This window comes from Penaeus vannamei, chromosome 21 (assembly GCF_042767895.1).
Source record: "Penaeus vannamei isolate JL-2024 chromosome 21, ASM4276789v1, whole genome shotgun sequence".
NCBI lineage: Eukaryota > Metazoa > Arthropoda > Malacostraca > Decapoda > Penaeidae > Penaeus > Penaeus vannamei.
Genome location: NC_091569.1, coordinates 10,406,199 through 10,421,198, shown reverse-complemented (window position 1 = coordinate 10,421,198; position 15,000 = coordinate 10,406,199). Strand labels below are relative to the sequence as shown.

Below are 15,000 nucleotides of genomic sequence, written 5' to 3'. Positions count from 1 at the left end.
CAAATGAAATATAGCAAAGACATTTAATTTATATACTAAGTTTAATGTAATACTTACACTCATTTAGACCAAATCCTCATTTGTTATCTGAAATGTTTCATATTCAAAGAAATTTTCCCACTACAAAGACCTTCTCCTTAGGCTCTGGCAAGTACCGTGGGCAGAGATTCTTCAGGACCTCACTACAAGTACAGCGATGACCCTTATCTCACTCCAGCCTCCAATGTGGCTAAGCGGTCCTTCTCGCTCTCGAAGGAGTCGGGAAGAAAGGCTGCACGGTGGATAAGAGACAAGCACTCGGATCTTTTCACACACCGGCCTGAGGACCCTTTCATTGAGGTGGGTGCGAGGACTTTTTAATCCTGTTCTGAATGACATATTTGTGGTTTGTTTTTTGTTGTGTTATTTGTTGAAAATGGGAATGGTATTTGATTTATATATATATATATATATATATTATAGAGTAAATATGATAATACCCATATGTATATTTAATTTTTCAGGCATTTTATCCAAAGATTTCCTTCACTGATGAAAGTGATGTAAGTGAAGATACCTTAAGGGAACTGATGCAGAAGTGTATGGTGTCTGATGCTATCCAAGTATACCAAATCTGCAAGACAAAAGGAGTTGGTATGTTTTATTTATTTATTTATTTTTTCATTATTGTTTTCTTGGACTCAGACTATTTAATTTGTCATGAAAATTGATTTGCTCTAAATTTGTATTTTTTTTATTTGTATATATGTGCGCATTTGTTTTTGTTGAGATTAACCATGCAGTGAACTAAAGATGAATCTTGTAAAACATTTTCATAATAATTTAGTTTTTTAAATTTACAGTTGGGTAGTTCCTCAGTTGAACTATTTTCACACAAAAAAAGAATAAAACATATATATGGAATATATACTTTCAATTTCTGTCATTTGATTTGCTGTGTATGTATCAGCAGTTTAGTTTAGAATCCATATATGACATTTTGTAGCATGTTCCAGAAGGCAAGATACAGTGAATTAGACTAATCAAAATCCTTTTTCATTAGAGCTAAGTGACAGCGTGCGACAGGAGCTACTGGAGTTCTTGGGGTACTATAATTGTGAAGATGCGTTGGATGAGGACTGGGTGGAGGAACGCTGGTACCGACAGGGCATCATGTCCCGCGACCGCATAAGGAACACATGGAAGTAAGGGGTTCTTAAGATTGCGTTACCAAGTTGTTTTGGCTCTTGTGATTTTAGCCAGTTGTATTCCCTTGTGTTCGAAGGGATTATAATTTGATAGTGGGAGAAAGAAAAGGAGTTATCCTGGCAATGTGGAACTGCATTTCTATGTTCAAGATTGAGTTTATGGTCCTCCTTTTAGGGGGAGAAAAGCAATCTAAGACTTCAGTTATTGCAATATTTCTCTTATCTTGAAAAGCTTCTTTCCCCCTTGCCATCAAAGTGTAACTATGAATTGGTAATCATAATATATTGTGTGTATTCAGTGAAAAACTGATTGAGAAAAGACTTTTGGACCACTTGAAAGAAATGGCAGACCACTGCAAACAGGGCATGGTAACAATAAAAAGACACTGTAAAATATGCTAGTGTGATCATTAGGCTAGAATAATTAATTTCTAACAGATGGCTAATGATGATCTATAAAAGCTCTGGCTTAAATCTGGGTGACAAATCAAGCATTGACTAAAACTCATTATTTAGCAGAACAGAATAGTAGTGTTCCAAAGAGCAATAAAGTATTTTTTAACCATTAAAGTTCAGTAACAGTAGTAGTAAGAGGTAAAAGAGAGTAATGATAAAGGAAGGGCAATGGTCTATATGTGTCTCAACACCTGTCTTTTGCCATTTGAAGTGTTCAGTTTTTCATACTAGAAAATGTATATTTCAGTCTCGTATCTCAAATGCAGTGAGTGTCAGCAGAATTCAAAGTTGTGACAGCTATCACAGCTACCCCTTGAGAATGGATGAAAATTGGGTAAAGATGACCATGAATAAATAGATGAAACATTTAATTATATTTCTTATTAATTAAAACTGTGAAATTTGTATTTCTATGTATACATAATACAAACATATGTGCAGGAAGAATGTAGTTTAGGAAGAAGAAAAGAGGAAGAGATGAATTGTGTCATTCAGCACCAGAACTACTACCTCAAGCTTACCATGTTTTATTAATAAGAAGATCAAGATAGGAAAATGAGATTCCATCATTGGTTCAGATAGAAAGAAGCCTTTATGGGGAGTGATAGGGAGTGAGGGAATAGGATTAATATCATGGGTGTAGCTAAGAAAGCATGTTGTACAGTATAAGGTTTATGAGAGGACGTAACTTAACGTAAAGAAGCATGGGATAAAAAAATTCTGCTAGTTTTTTGACAGGCTTCCTATTATATTTGCTGATAAGATTTTTGGTACATTTTGGATTTTGCTACAAATTTGGAGAACAGGTACTGACAGGGGTTAAAAACTACAATACTGAAAGAAAGGTGGATAAATGGAGAGAAGTAGATGCAATGAGATTTTTTTTTCTTTTCAAATATTATATCCTTGTTTCCTTCACATTTTAGTAAGATAATATTGTATGTAGCTAAGATAATTTCATTCTGGAAGAGTTATTAAAATGAATATAACGGGTAATTGTTTTTCAGTATCATATGCAATAATTATTCACAACAGCGATACAGAAGCAGGTATTGAAAAATCATTTAAGAAGATAAGCAAATAGAAATATACCTTCACACTTACACTTATTTGAAAGAAATTATAAAATTGGAATTGGATTTTGTTCACTTATTGTCTATTAATTCCTTGGTTGGTGATGGCAATAACATTCAGGATACTGAGCATCATATCAGACTTTTTGAGCAGAATGCTTTGTGATTAAAAAATTAATCTCGCTCATATATAAATATAGATGATAGATAAATTATATAGCTGATGAGTAGAACTTTCACAAAAGTAACTTGAGGGTATTAAATTTCCCTATTTAATTTTGATTTTTTGTGATTTTCAGAGATCATGGGTTGGCTGAGGAGCTATTCAAGTCCCTAAGTCACCAAGGTTCTCCTGCGTACTGTGCTTTGATTCGGGGCATGACGCGTTATTACCAGGTGGGGCATCAGAGGGAATTTTGCCCTTCTCTTGTTGTTTTGGCAAGAGAATATCTTCCTTGTAAAGGAAGATGTAAGTAACATTGTGATTCTTTTTGTTATAGCACTAGAATAAGTTGATGTCATACTGATAATAACATTTACTCTTAAGGTGGATAGAGCTTGGCAGATGTACCAAGAAACACTAGAAAAGGGGATCCCACTCGACACAGAAACCTACAATTCCTTGATTCGAGTTGCATCTCTCATGAGAGAAGGCTCGGACCTGCGCTGGAAGTTGGTCAAGGTAGGGTGAGCTTTTCATTTATTTTGTTTTTATTTGGTTATTTAAGTCTGTTATGATTTCTTGAATCGAATGTACATTGAGCCTTGTGGAAATTGAAAACATTTTGTCTGGTTTAACCCATAAACTGTGACACATCATATGATGGAATGGCTTGTAAATGATTTATGACATGTGATGTGAAGGCTATTTTTAAACTTAGTGGCCTATATTTTGTTCCCATGTATCTCGTAATAACGTTTGGAGGTTTATGCGAGAACTAAGATAAATAACGAACTAAAGTTTTGTTTTCTTATATTTTCCATGCAATCTTTCCTTTATAACAGTAGAATTTTTTTTTTGAGAACTTTTTTATGCCAATAATTGTGCACGATGAGTATGATTGCCAGAAACCTGTTGCACATTTTACGGGTTAAGTAGATTGATTTATGCTAGAGAAAGGAGATGATATTCTTAAAATTGATACTTTATTTTCTGCATAGCTTGAAGTTTATTATAACTTGATACAAGATATTGGAGCCTTTCTTACACACAAAGTATTAATAAACTCTAGTGGAACTTTAAGCAGTTCTTTAACATCCTTCCTGTCTACACTCAACAGGAGATATTGACAGCCATGTCAGAGGCAGGTGTGAGACCAAACCTAGGGACCCTAAATAGCACGCTGGAGTCACTGAGCCAGATAGCAAGCTGGAGGCAGACAAAGAACTTGAGCTTACAGGTCATGGCTGAGTTTAACAGGCTGGGGATCCAAGCCTCACTAGCATCCTACTACTTCCTCCTCATCATACACTGCAGAGAACGTGAGTGATCGGGTAAAGTTTCTTGGCCCTAGTTCCCTCCTCATTATACACTGTAGGGAACGTGAGTGATCAGGCAAAGTTTCTTGCCCATACTTCTCTGATGGTTGGTGTTAGTGCAGGAAAGTCTTTCTACCCTCTATCAAAAATGTATGAATGAGAATGAATGGCTTCACGATAAAAGAGATGTTTTCAACTGTACCGTTCCCTGGTTGTGCTTGAGGTCCTTTCACTGTGCTGGAGTTAACACGAATTTGCTGGATAGTTTCATATATTTGAATCCCTAAATAGAGGTAGTCTCTCACTCTTACTGTGTTCATGTCCAGTGTACATAGGCTACATAGAAGGGGTCACAGTACAAAATCAAAGAAAGAATAGAAAAAAAAATTGTTTCATACCTGTCATTTACATCTCAGCCAATAATATCTATTAACATATTAACGCTGATATATTTCGAAGCCGAAAATAAGAGATTCTGGGCAGCTACAAAATTGGCGTGCGGGGCCCGCTGCTGCGTTGGAGCGCGAGGCCCGATACAGCTACGCATCCCTCCCTCCCTCCCTCCCTCCCTCCCTCCCTCCCTCCCTCCCTCTCTCCCTCCCTCCCTCCCTCCCTCTCTCCCTCCCTCCCTCCCTTCCCTCCCTCTCTCCTTCCCTCCCTCCCTCCCTCCCTCCCTACCTCCCTCTATCCGTCCATCTTTCCATCCATCCAGCTAGCTGTCCCTCCCTCTCTCCCTCTCTCCCTCTCTACCTCCATCCATCCATCTATCTGTCTATCTAAACATCCATCCATCTATCTTTTATTCATTTATCCATCCATTTATCTATCTATTTTTATTGCAGGTGGGCCCATAAGTCATATTCTTATTGACATCATGAACCACATCGCAGATAAAGAGTTCAGCATCCAGGACCCCAAGGATACGTTTTTCTTTGTCACAGCAATGGATGTCTGTCGGAACCACCTGCACGTGAGTCAGAAGATAATTTGGATGTTTTTTTTCTCTCTCTCTCTCTCGCTTGTGCCTTGAAGATTCTTGCTTTCTCTCACTGTCTTAAGAAAAAGAGAGAGAGAAAAGAAGAGAACGGTGTATCATTTCTCTCTTTCTTTCATGGTCTAAATTAAAGATAAAGTGTTGTATTCATATAAAATGAAAGATTCAATATTCTTCTGTGTCTTTAATCCTTATATCAAAATAACTGTGATAGACTACATTACGATTATCAGTTTTGCTCTCAGTTGAGTGCACATTCCTGCCTGAGGAATGACTTCTGTACTCCTTTTTCCAGAGCAAAGAGCTAGCCAAGCGTGTGGATGACCTCCTGCACACAGGGAACAACTATATGCTGATTGGAGACTCATATAAGGAATCTATTTATTAGTAAGTTTTCTGAAATGTTTGAATGGAAAAACTATAGAAAACTTGTCATGTTTGTGGGTATTGTTTTTTCAGTGTCAGCTAGAATTAGAATTTTTTTGACACTTTTCAATCACATATTCAAAATATTGAACAAGAAACTTAATTTGGAATATTGTCATGTTTCAGAATATGTTGTATCCCAATTTTGCCGACTTCATTAATAGATTGTCAAGGGTTCTCAGGAATAATAATTCTTGGTTTATGATAAACATACTTGCAATACACATTAGCTAATATATTAGTCCAGGAAAATATCCCAAGGTAGGATATGGATCTTTATTATTATAATTAGGAGAGATGAAAAATTTTAATTCATACTATGATATCTGTTGAATGAGACTGATTGTTTATATATAATTATTTATTTATAAATGATTTCCTCACAAATGATTCAGTGATAAGATGTCAGATGTCACAGTTGGAAAATGTTAAATCTTCTGTGTTGTATTTGAGTAACATATTTTTTCTTTTTTTACAGCCGTCACTATTTTGCTCTCTCGTGCAGCACAGACACTGTAGACCAATTCATGGAGCTTTATAATGAATTGGTACCTCATATTTATACCCCAGAGCCTGGTGTTATGGAGGTGAGGAATAATTTATGTACCTTATTTCCTGTTACTAGTAGAAGTTTTATTCCTTTGTTTATATACACCTGAATAGAGTGGAACTTGATGCTTTGAGAATTTTATGACACTTTTGCTAATGTGGAGAGCACACATCTTGTATATTATTTTCTGCCTTAACACATATGATGCAGTGAATCAGTACATTATTAGTGAAATATTGTCTCTCCTTAGCATTCTGTGAGCTTTTTGTGTGATGCTTGATTTTGCTGTTTTACCATAATGTAAGGTCAGTAGTAGTCATTGAACCCATTGCTGCTGGGAGTGGTATGCATGTCCACTGCAATTTTAATTAATTGATCGAGCTTATAAGTAGATGGCTTCACATGCTTAATCACCAAGGGGTCAGTTATTATAGTCTGTTCAATTTGGATATATGGGAGGCCCTCCCTTCTACTGGGCTGTAATTACATAGTTGGCAGGGATGTTTCATGATCGATAGTTAACCCATCCACGCCGGGTACATTTTGTAGCCAAAATAAAAAAATCCAGGCGGCTACAAAATAGGCGGGTGGAGCTTCCCCGGAGTCTGTCCTTCCGCCCGGCCGCGCGCCGCTGCTACGTCGGAGCGCAGCCCCGATATAGCATCACACTGGCGGGCCGCCCAGCAATGTTTATTTTTTCCGGTGTCTCATAATGGGTTAATAGCATTTTACTTTTGACATAGGCCCTTCCTCTTGAGTGTACAGTTTTCAGAAATTTGTAATTATGTTTTCATATATCATTGATTACATTAGTATTGGCACATATGATTGGAGAATTTGAATAATTGTCAGATTTGCTTTTATTTTATTTTGTAATAAGGGTAGCATGCAAGCTGGCAGGACTGTCATGTTTGATAGATAATAAGAAAATTTAACTTGTAATTTGAGTATTAGTATTTTTTTCTTCTCAAGTTTACTGTTTATCTACTCATAATTACTTTTCTCATGACCCGTGATTTGCATAAAACTGGCATAAGTGGTTGGAATGTTTAGATTATAGTTAGATAATGTCTTCTCTATATGTGGCACTGTTGAAAGGGGCAGGGCCTACTGTATAGCTAGATTGAACAGATTTTAGTCCTATTTTACCTACTATCCTTTTCCTTTTTGTTTAAATGTTTTTTTATTGCTAAAAGTATTTTTAGTGACTTTAATTTATAATCATAATGTCAGTAATAATGATAACAATATTGTTTTCAATAGAATTTGAAAAAAGGAAATCTGGTTTGGTCACCCAACCCTAGTACTTGACACCTTAGTGGCTGAGTGCTTGTGGAGCTATCTATGTGTAAAGACCATTCACAAAACAAAACTACAGTGGACATTACATATTCCTGGAAGCAGTGGGTCAATTTGCCGCCCACCTCGGGCGACAAAATCAGAGCGTAAGCTCCGATGGGACAGCCAGCCATTATCCATATTCTAGGTGTCACATATGTGTGACTCCCGGCGCAAGTGGGTTAAGAAAGCTAGCTAAGTTTTCCTGCTTCTGAGTACCTCTTGTACCATATGGTGGACTTGGTCATGTAAGACTGATGCAAGAGACAGAGAATGAAGGTAATATACTACTATATACTCTTAGACAAGCTCATCCATGAATTCACTTGTGATAAATGGCCTAATGTGGGAATGATAAGAAACTAAAGTGCCTTGGTACACACTCCTGTTTATGCCACTTGAACCCAGGTTGTCCAGGAATGTTCCCTTCTCATGCTTGAATTTCAGTGATAGACAAAGGCTCATCTGAATCTGAACTCATGTTGTGCAGGAGCATATAATTTAGCTCATTTTCAGTACAGCTGTTGGAGTCAGAATCCAAGGACAAGTATTCTGAACTCTAATCAGATGAGATGGAAAACAGAATTGCTAAGGGTAAGGCCAAGGTAGTGGCCAACGTATTGTCTTTCAAAGCAGGAGCTTTAGTAGCAGTACCAGAGAGGAAGTGAGAGTTAGAATGTTTTGGAAGCATCTCCAATGAATCACAGAAGAAAATGATTTCTCACTTAGGTCATAAATTTTAGAAAATTTTGACCAGTCAGGTCATGCCAGATCCCTCACACCCATCAAAACAAATAAAGAAACATCTGGAATGCGCAGGATTTTCCAGTGTCTGTTAAATTATAGTTTTCAATTAAACTATGTCTATAATTACAGTGTAAGCATGAGTATAATTAGCAGTATCATTATTAGCTCATGGTATAGATACAATCTGCATGTTCCTCCTTTCATGACATGGACAATTTGCCAGTAAGGTTGTTTGAATCATGGTAAGACATACATGCAACCTGGAGATATGACCATTGGTACCATGGCATGTATGTCTGGCCACCTGATGTTATGGGGTTAAAAATCTGTTTATGTAGTCATTGCTCCTTCATACTAATGAAACAGAACAGTATACTCAAGAGGCTGTATCTGTTTCATCCTCAACTGTACATTGTTTCAGGAACTCCTGAAAGCACTGAAGGTTCATGAAGCACTGGAGTACTTACCTCAGCTGTGGTCAGACATGATTGTGTTTGACCACACCTCAAGGGAGAAATTACTCATGTCTGTGCTCTCTGCTATGACTTGCCACCAACCCTCAGAGGACAACACCAAACTTACCGAGCAGCTGGCAACAATTGCATGGGATTTGTGGACAAGGGTGCAACGAATGGAGGAAGACCGAAGGAATAAGGTAGGTCTAGGAGACTTTAAGTTGCAGGAAAAATTGTGACTCAGTTGCTCATGTTGTGTAAGTGGGAGAAATAAGTAAGAAAATATCTTTGAATATGCTAATAGGTTTTTATGTGTCTGCAGCTGTAGAAGGGCCATATTAAAGAATATTAAAAGTAAGTCACGAAAGACACGTGCAGACCCTGTACACTTTGTAAACAGTTGACTTTGGCCTACATGGCCCAAAGCTCATCCCCCCAAAAGTAGGCCCAAAAATCCTGATATATATATATGTACTGATCTTTCACCAAATATCAAATATCAAATATCAAAAAAGAAAAAAAGAAATGCTGTTTTCCTCCAAAGTTGCTATATAAATCAAATTCCTAAACATTTACAAACTGAATTAGTCAGTTTTAATAGCACAAAGGGGATGATAAATTAGTATGCACAATGAAATTTATGCTTTGCCCTTACATTAAGACAAAGCTAGGAAGGGAACTAAAAGTGGACATTACATTAATTAACTTTTTCAAAAATTCTAATTGATATTCTTAATTTCTAAGATAATATGGGTTAACCCCCAAAAAACATGCAGAAATGCAAATCATAATATGAGAGCCCTCCATGTAGCAACACTGAACTAGAAATGAAAAGTAATGAAAAAAATATAAAAACAAAGAGCATTTTGATTTTCAGATCTAAATATTAGAACCTTGGGTACTGAAAACCAAATGTAGAAATGTGACATTACTTTGATTTTTTTTGATTTTTTTTATTTTTTTCAAAATTTAATTTTGTTTCTCTGAAAAATAGTATTCATTGTTATTCTAATGTAATTGCAATTATTTTGATAAACTTTATTGGGAATAGTTTTATTTAAAAAATGTACGAGACTATCTTGAAAAAGCAACGTTTCATTTCAGCCAAAGCTATTTGAACTTCATTTTTGTTCTCATTTCCTAAAACCAAAATAAAAGATATAGGACATTTTTAAGGGCCTTTACTTTTCATGATTTGAAGCTTAGACGACAGTATTTGTTAACCCTATTTATAGATCAACGTAAATAAAAAATGAAAATTATTTAATTTTAATAAAGTGTATAAGGTCCTTCTCTTGTAACAAGTAAAAATATATAATTAATGAAATAATTTTCTTTGTAGCATTATTGTACGTGCAATATTTCAGTCATTAAATTTTACCAAAACATTTTGTAAACAAATGTATATTACATGAAAGTGCATATCTTGTACAAAGTTTTGGCATCTTGCTCAAACGGTCATAGTGCATGAATTTTGCCAACCAATTTTTCCTCATGGCTGATTTGACAAAAATGTTTCCCTCAGATAACTTGGTCTGGTCCCATGATTGGGGATTTGCTGACTACACTGGTCAGATGTGGCGAGTACAGCAAGGGCGTGGAGGTGATGCAGAAAATTAGTGCTGATCCGCACATTGTTCTAGGCTCTGCAACTGTCGACTCTCTTCAAACCCTTCTTGACGCAGCAATTGGGAACGATGAAGCCAACACAGGGGTGGTAAGAACTTGATTTTTTTTTTTTTTTTTTTTTTTTTTTTTTTTTTTTTTTTTTTTTGTCTTTGGTTCATCATCCTTGATGGTGAGGATGATTATCATAGCTAGACACACGCACACTGTCACACACACACACACACTAGCGCGTATGCACATGTTTGTCCTGTATTGATTTTTGGAATACTAAATATTGATGGTCAAATAATGCCTTCATAAATATATTTTATTGCTCACTTTTATAAATTTGAGAAAACCCAAACTAGGGAGAACATTGACCATTGAGACATTTGAAAACAATTTCAAGTTATTTTAAGTTAAAAATAATGTAATGTACATATTTTGTATCCTTTTCAATTTAAATATATTTCTTCAATTATAATTATCCAACAATTTGCAATCTGTAATAATGCTTTTGTTCACATCCTCAGATGGTAGTAGTCTATGCTGTCGATGCAGGACATCAAGAGGCCGCGGACATGGCTAAAAAACTTGGGTCAAGTCTTACCCTCAATGCAGAACACCGTGCCAAGTTAACATCTGTGTTGGGGATTGATATCATAGCAGATTTGAAAGAAAAGGAGATTTCTGAATCCTAGTTGTAAGGATATTTAAAATTCATGTGTGGTGTAGTCTCAGCTACTGTACGAAATAGATATGCCCATATAAATTAAAAATTTGTAGTTGAGGTAGTGCTGAAAAAATTCTTGTCTCTCTGGAAGGGAAAGGAAATAGTCAATGAATCAAGGGTTATATTACAGAACTCACTTGAATGAATTCACAAGCATTCATTGAATGAAAACACATTCCTGTTTGAGGCTTGTTACAGAACAACATCAAGAATTTTAGGACAGTATAGAAATGGTGGGGCAGTCTATGCTTAGGTGGATAAATGTAGATATCATGATTATGCAAGTGCATGATTTTTTTCTACCTTGTTTTGGACAAGTTGTAAATATTGTTAATAAAATTGTTTAATGTATTGTGTGTTTGGTCATATCCCTTGAAAATAAATTGTAGTTACTCACAAATAATGAATGTCAAATATTGTTCCAAATGTTTCATGGACCTTTCAAGACTAACAAAAGATAGGACTTATTGAAAAAGCCTTAACAAAAATAAATATATTTAAAATAAATCTGGTCCATCATTACACAACAGAGAACCTCTTCTCAAATTCTTTGAATCGAGATATTTCTTTCTGGGTGACAGCAGGTGAGCAAGTATTTAATGCCTGTAGGAGCTGTTGCTTGCTTAGGTGTACCAGTCCTGCATCTTTGTTGTATTGACCTTCCCTCACTGCAGCTATGGTTGCCTGGAATACGCCATGTGTTTAGTTTCGGGTTATAAATCACATTGAGGACAAATGTTATGCCGCTTAATACATTATTTTAGTCCTGGTTTCACATGTCAAATAATGTGTTTTATAACACTTTATACATGTATGTCAACTGGGATTTATGGGCTAAATTATTTTCATGGGTGTCTGAGGTCTTGCCCCAGTAATATCTTGGACAAGTTATACACTTTCAATTTGAGGTACCAACTCGGCTATCATAACACTCAGTTTGATGGCCAGGAAGTTCATGCTACATTATCACACTGATTTATTCTGAGTAAGCTAATGAATTTCAAGGGTAATCTCTTTGGTCATATTTATGATTATGATATAGAGATTTTCAAATGCATTTTGCTATGACACATCAATCTCCTAATTTGTTTAGTGCTTTTAATTATACAAGTGGAAACTGATCATATTGCCTATAACAAAAACAATATCTTATTCATGCTTACCCTCATTATCATATTCTCCAATTCAGCTCCAGTAAAACCTTCTGTTTTATCTGCCAGAGACTCCAAGAAACTCTCTGATTCAACCCCCAACTTCTTAGTTTTAAGCTGTAATGAAAAAAAAGTATGGCGACATTTAGGGAAATACGAGTTTTAACAATATTAAATGTTGTACAATATAATGGAAATAGGATTATGGAAGATAACATTAACCATTTTTATCACAATGTCTAATGATGGGAGTGCTCAAAGAATAGACTATATAATCTACAGAATATGAAACATATAATCTTTCTCACATAGATTCTTATACTGAAATCGTCTCATTTTTAGAAGGACCAAAATATTTTCCTAATTACTAATTACTCACTCTTAAAATGTCATAGCGGGCCTCACGGTCTGGAGGGGGAACGTAAACCAGGCGGTCAAATCTCCCAGGACGCAACAGTGCTGGGTCAAGGCTTCCTGGGTTGTTGGTTGCAGCACACACCAACACTCCATCCTGAAGAATACAAGCATGTGAATTCAGAATTGATAAGTTATGATGATTTACAATAAACACAATCACAAATGCACACATATATGCATACAAGTGCACACATGCATACACACGCACATGAACACACACACAGTCTGATATATGATACTGAAGTGTAGATCTCATGGTTTTGCACAGATATTTTCTTAATACATCTGGTGAAAACACTAGTCTGTATTCTTTATTTTTACTGGTTTTGGTATGTCCTGCCCTCTAAGTTTATGTTAAGACATATACAGACCTGATCACTCGTGCAGCTATTTGTTAACTGGGAGGCCCCTTGAAGACTTGTGGCCTGTACATCTGCTCCGTCCATTGCCTGCAGTAGTTCATTCAAAATGCTGATGTGAACACTACTGTCATTCTTTTCTCTGGATCCAAAGATTCCATCTGAAAATCATAAATAAGAAAGAAATATCATAAAAAGTTTATCATGATACTATACAATGATCATTAAAACATAATGTAGGAGTTATACTATAACAATAATAATCTCTTATTACCATACACATGGTAAATCAGCTCATCCTCTCCTGACAATTTTCCTTCCCTGCCTTGAAAGTCACTCACCAATTTCATCAATAAAAAGAATGGTAGGCTGGGCGAGGCGGGCAGCATAGAAAAGTGCAGCGATACGCTTCTCAGAATCGCCAACGAAGGGGGACAGAAGGTGAGACGCATTGGCTGTAATGAAGGTGCAGCCCCTTGATGAGGCTAGTGAGGCAACCAGGCGTGTTTTGCCACACCCTCTTGGCCCATACAATAACACCCCTGTGAAATTGCAAAAGCGCTCTGTTAATTGGGAGCTGTTTTCTTTGTTATGCATTAATATTCCTTTTTGCAAGTAGGTTCTGTCTTTTGCATATGATGTATATCTTACCCTTAATAACAATAATGTTGAGAAAGAGGACACCATAAAAGTTTGGTGCACAAAAAAACACCTAAAATTATTCTCTTCAACTTAACTTATTCTTATCAAATCTGATCTAATGAAACATTCATAGCTACCAGTCTTCATCTACCTCTCGGCCTCTTCAGCTTCAGTTTCTTGTAGGCTTCTGCAAACTCTGTGTGATGAGTGAATATTCTATGAAGTCTCTCCTTTACCTCTTGCAGGCCTCCAATAGGTGATGCAGCTGGTTTTGCAGTGATGAAACTCAGTGTTTTATGAATGCTAGGTGTAATTCTTTCTGCACATTCAAGCATTATGTCAGTTATTGCATCAGCACTTACGGACTCCTGTGGGTAGAGTTGACAAATCTTAGACAGCAGAAGAATGACTTAAAAATATACACATAGTAGAACAGTGCTTCAAAGACTTATATGGAAGAACTCTTATCAAGTATCCAACCTCTCCTATTTTTGCCCTCGTTGCATCCACCAGTGCTCGCAGGTCAGCACCTACAAAACCCGGTGTTGCATGAGCCACCTTGGACAAACCCGCACTACCAGCAGGTAGCAGGTTGGCACTGTGTACAGCTAAGATGCTCTCCCTATCACTTGCTGAGGGAACATTCAGAAGAATCTTGGAAGGAAGGGTAAGAAAAGTGGTTTAGGTTTTCCATACAAAAATTAAATTATAATAATTATTTTCCTGTTTTTTATTCTTAAGTTAGACATAAAAATAAACAAAAATGGAACAGAGACAGAGGCCTTTAAAAGAAAAGAAGAGAAAAGAAGAGGAAGAAGAAAAAAGAAAGAATTTTAAGAAGAAAAAAAATTTAAGAAAAAGAAAATGTGAGAAGAAAGAAAAGTCAAAGAAAGGCCTTTAAGGGAAAAAGACCTTACCTCAGTTTCAAAACGACCAGATCTTCTTAGAGATGGATCTAGATCAAAAGGTCGATTAGTAGCAGCCATGATCATCAAATTTGAACACAACCGGCACTTGTCTAATGTCAACAATACCTGGAAAAGAAGTATAATAAATCAAAATAGTATAACCACAAATTACAGCTAAATTAAATTACACTGATAGTTTTTTTTTAACCACTCAAACAACAAAGTATTATACACTATTTTCTTTTAGCATGGTTGCTTACTCAAAACAAATTGATAAAAAAATAACGAAAACTCCTTAACCTGTGCTGTGAGTCGGAGCTGATGGAGACTTGATTCTTTTGTTCTCATTGGGCATAATGAATCAATTTCATCTATGAAGAACAGGCATGGTCCTTCTTCACTCAAAGACTGAGCACGCTGAGCCACCTGAAATTGGCTTAAAGTGTTAAGCAAATATGTACTAGTGTGCTAAATTAG

At 36.2% G+C, this 15,000-nt stretch overlaps 2 protein-coding genes across 2 annotated transcripts in view; one reads left to right on the top strand and one right to left on the bottom strand.

The window, feature by feature from the left end:
• LOC113814806 (small ribosomal subunit protein mS39) overlaps positions 1-11,397 on the top strand; it is a 12,723-nt gene extending 1,326 nt beyond the window's left edge. Inside the window, exons 3-14 of the mRNA XM_027366857.2 lie at positions 142-339; positions 504-633; positions 1,043-1,184; positions 3,016-3,112; positions 3,264-3,398; positions 3,997-4,198; positions 5,038-5,165; positions 5,485-5,576; positions 6,094-6,202; positions 8,672-8,905; positions 10,231-10,422; positions 10,847-11,397. Of these exons, the coding sequence (XP_027222658.2) occupies positions 142-339; positions 504-633; positions 1,043-1,184; positions 3,016-3,112; positions 3,264-3,398; positions 3,997-4,198; positions 5,038-5,165; positions 5,485-5,576; positions 6,094-6,202; positions 8,672-8,905; positions 10,231-10,422; positions 10,847-11,014 (1,827 nt within the window). The 3' untranslated portion in view covers positions 11,015-11,397. The remainder of the gene's footprint in view (positions 1-141; positions 340-503; positions 634-1,042; positions 1,185-3,015; positions 3,113-3,263; positions 3,399-3,996; positions 4,199-5,037; positions 5,166-5,484; positions 5,577-6,093; positions 6,203-8,671; positions 8,906-10,230; positions 10,423-10,846) is intronic.
• A 127-nt stretch (positions 11,398-11,524) lies between these two features.
• The window catches only part of LOC113814804 (ATPase family gene 2 protein homolog B), a 6,629-nt gene continuing 3,153 nt past the window's right edge, over positions 11,525-15,000 (bottom strand). Inside the window, exons 4-12 of the mRNA XM_027366856.2 lie at positions 14,824-14,949; positions 14,533-14,649; positions 14,096-14,269; positions 13,767-13,983; positions 13,315-13,515; positions 12,986-13,134; positions 12,577-12,708; positions 12,210-12,314; positions 11,525-11,730 (exon numbers count right to left, since the gene is read on the bottom strand). Coding sequence (XP_027222657.2) covers positions 11,566-11,730; positions 12,210-12,314; positions 12,577-12,708; positions 12,986-13,134; positions 13,315-13,515; positions 13,767-13,983; positions 14,096-14,269; positions 14,533-14,649; positions 14,824-14,949 — 1,386 coding nt within the window. The 3' untranslated portion in view covers positions 11,525-11,565. The remainder of the gene's footprint in view (positions 11,731-12,209; positions 12,315-12,576; positions 12,709-12,985; positions 13,135-13,314; positions 13,516-13,766; positions 13,984-14,095; positions 14,270-14,532; positions 14,650-14,823; positions 14,950-15,000) is intronic.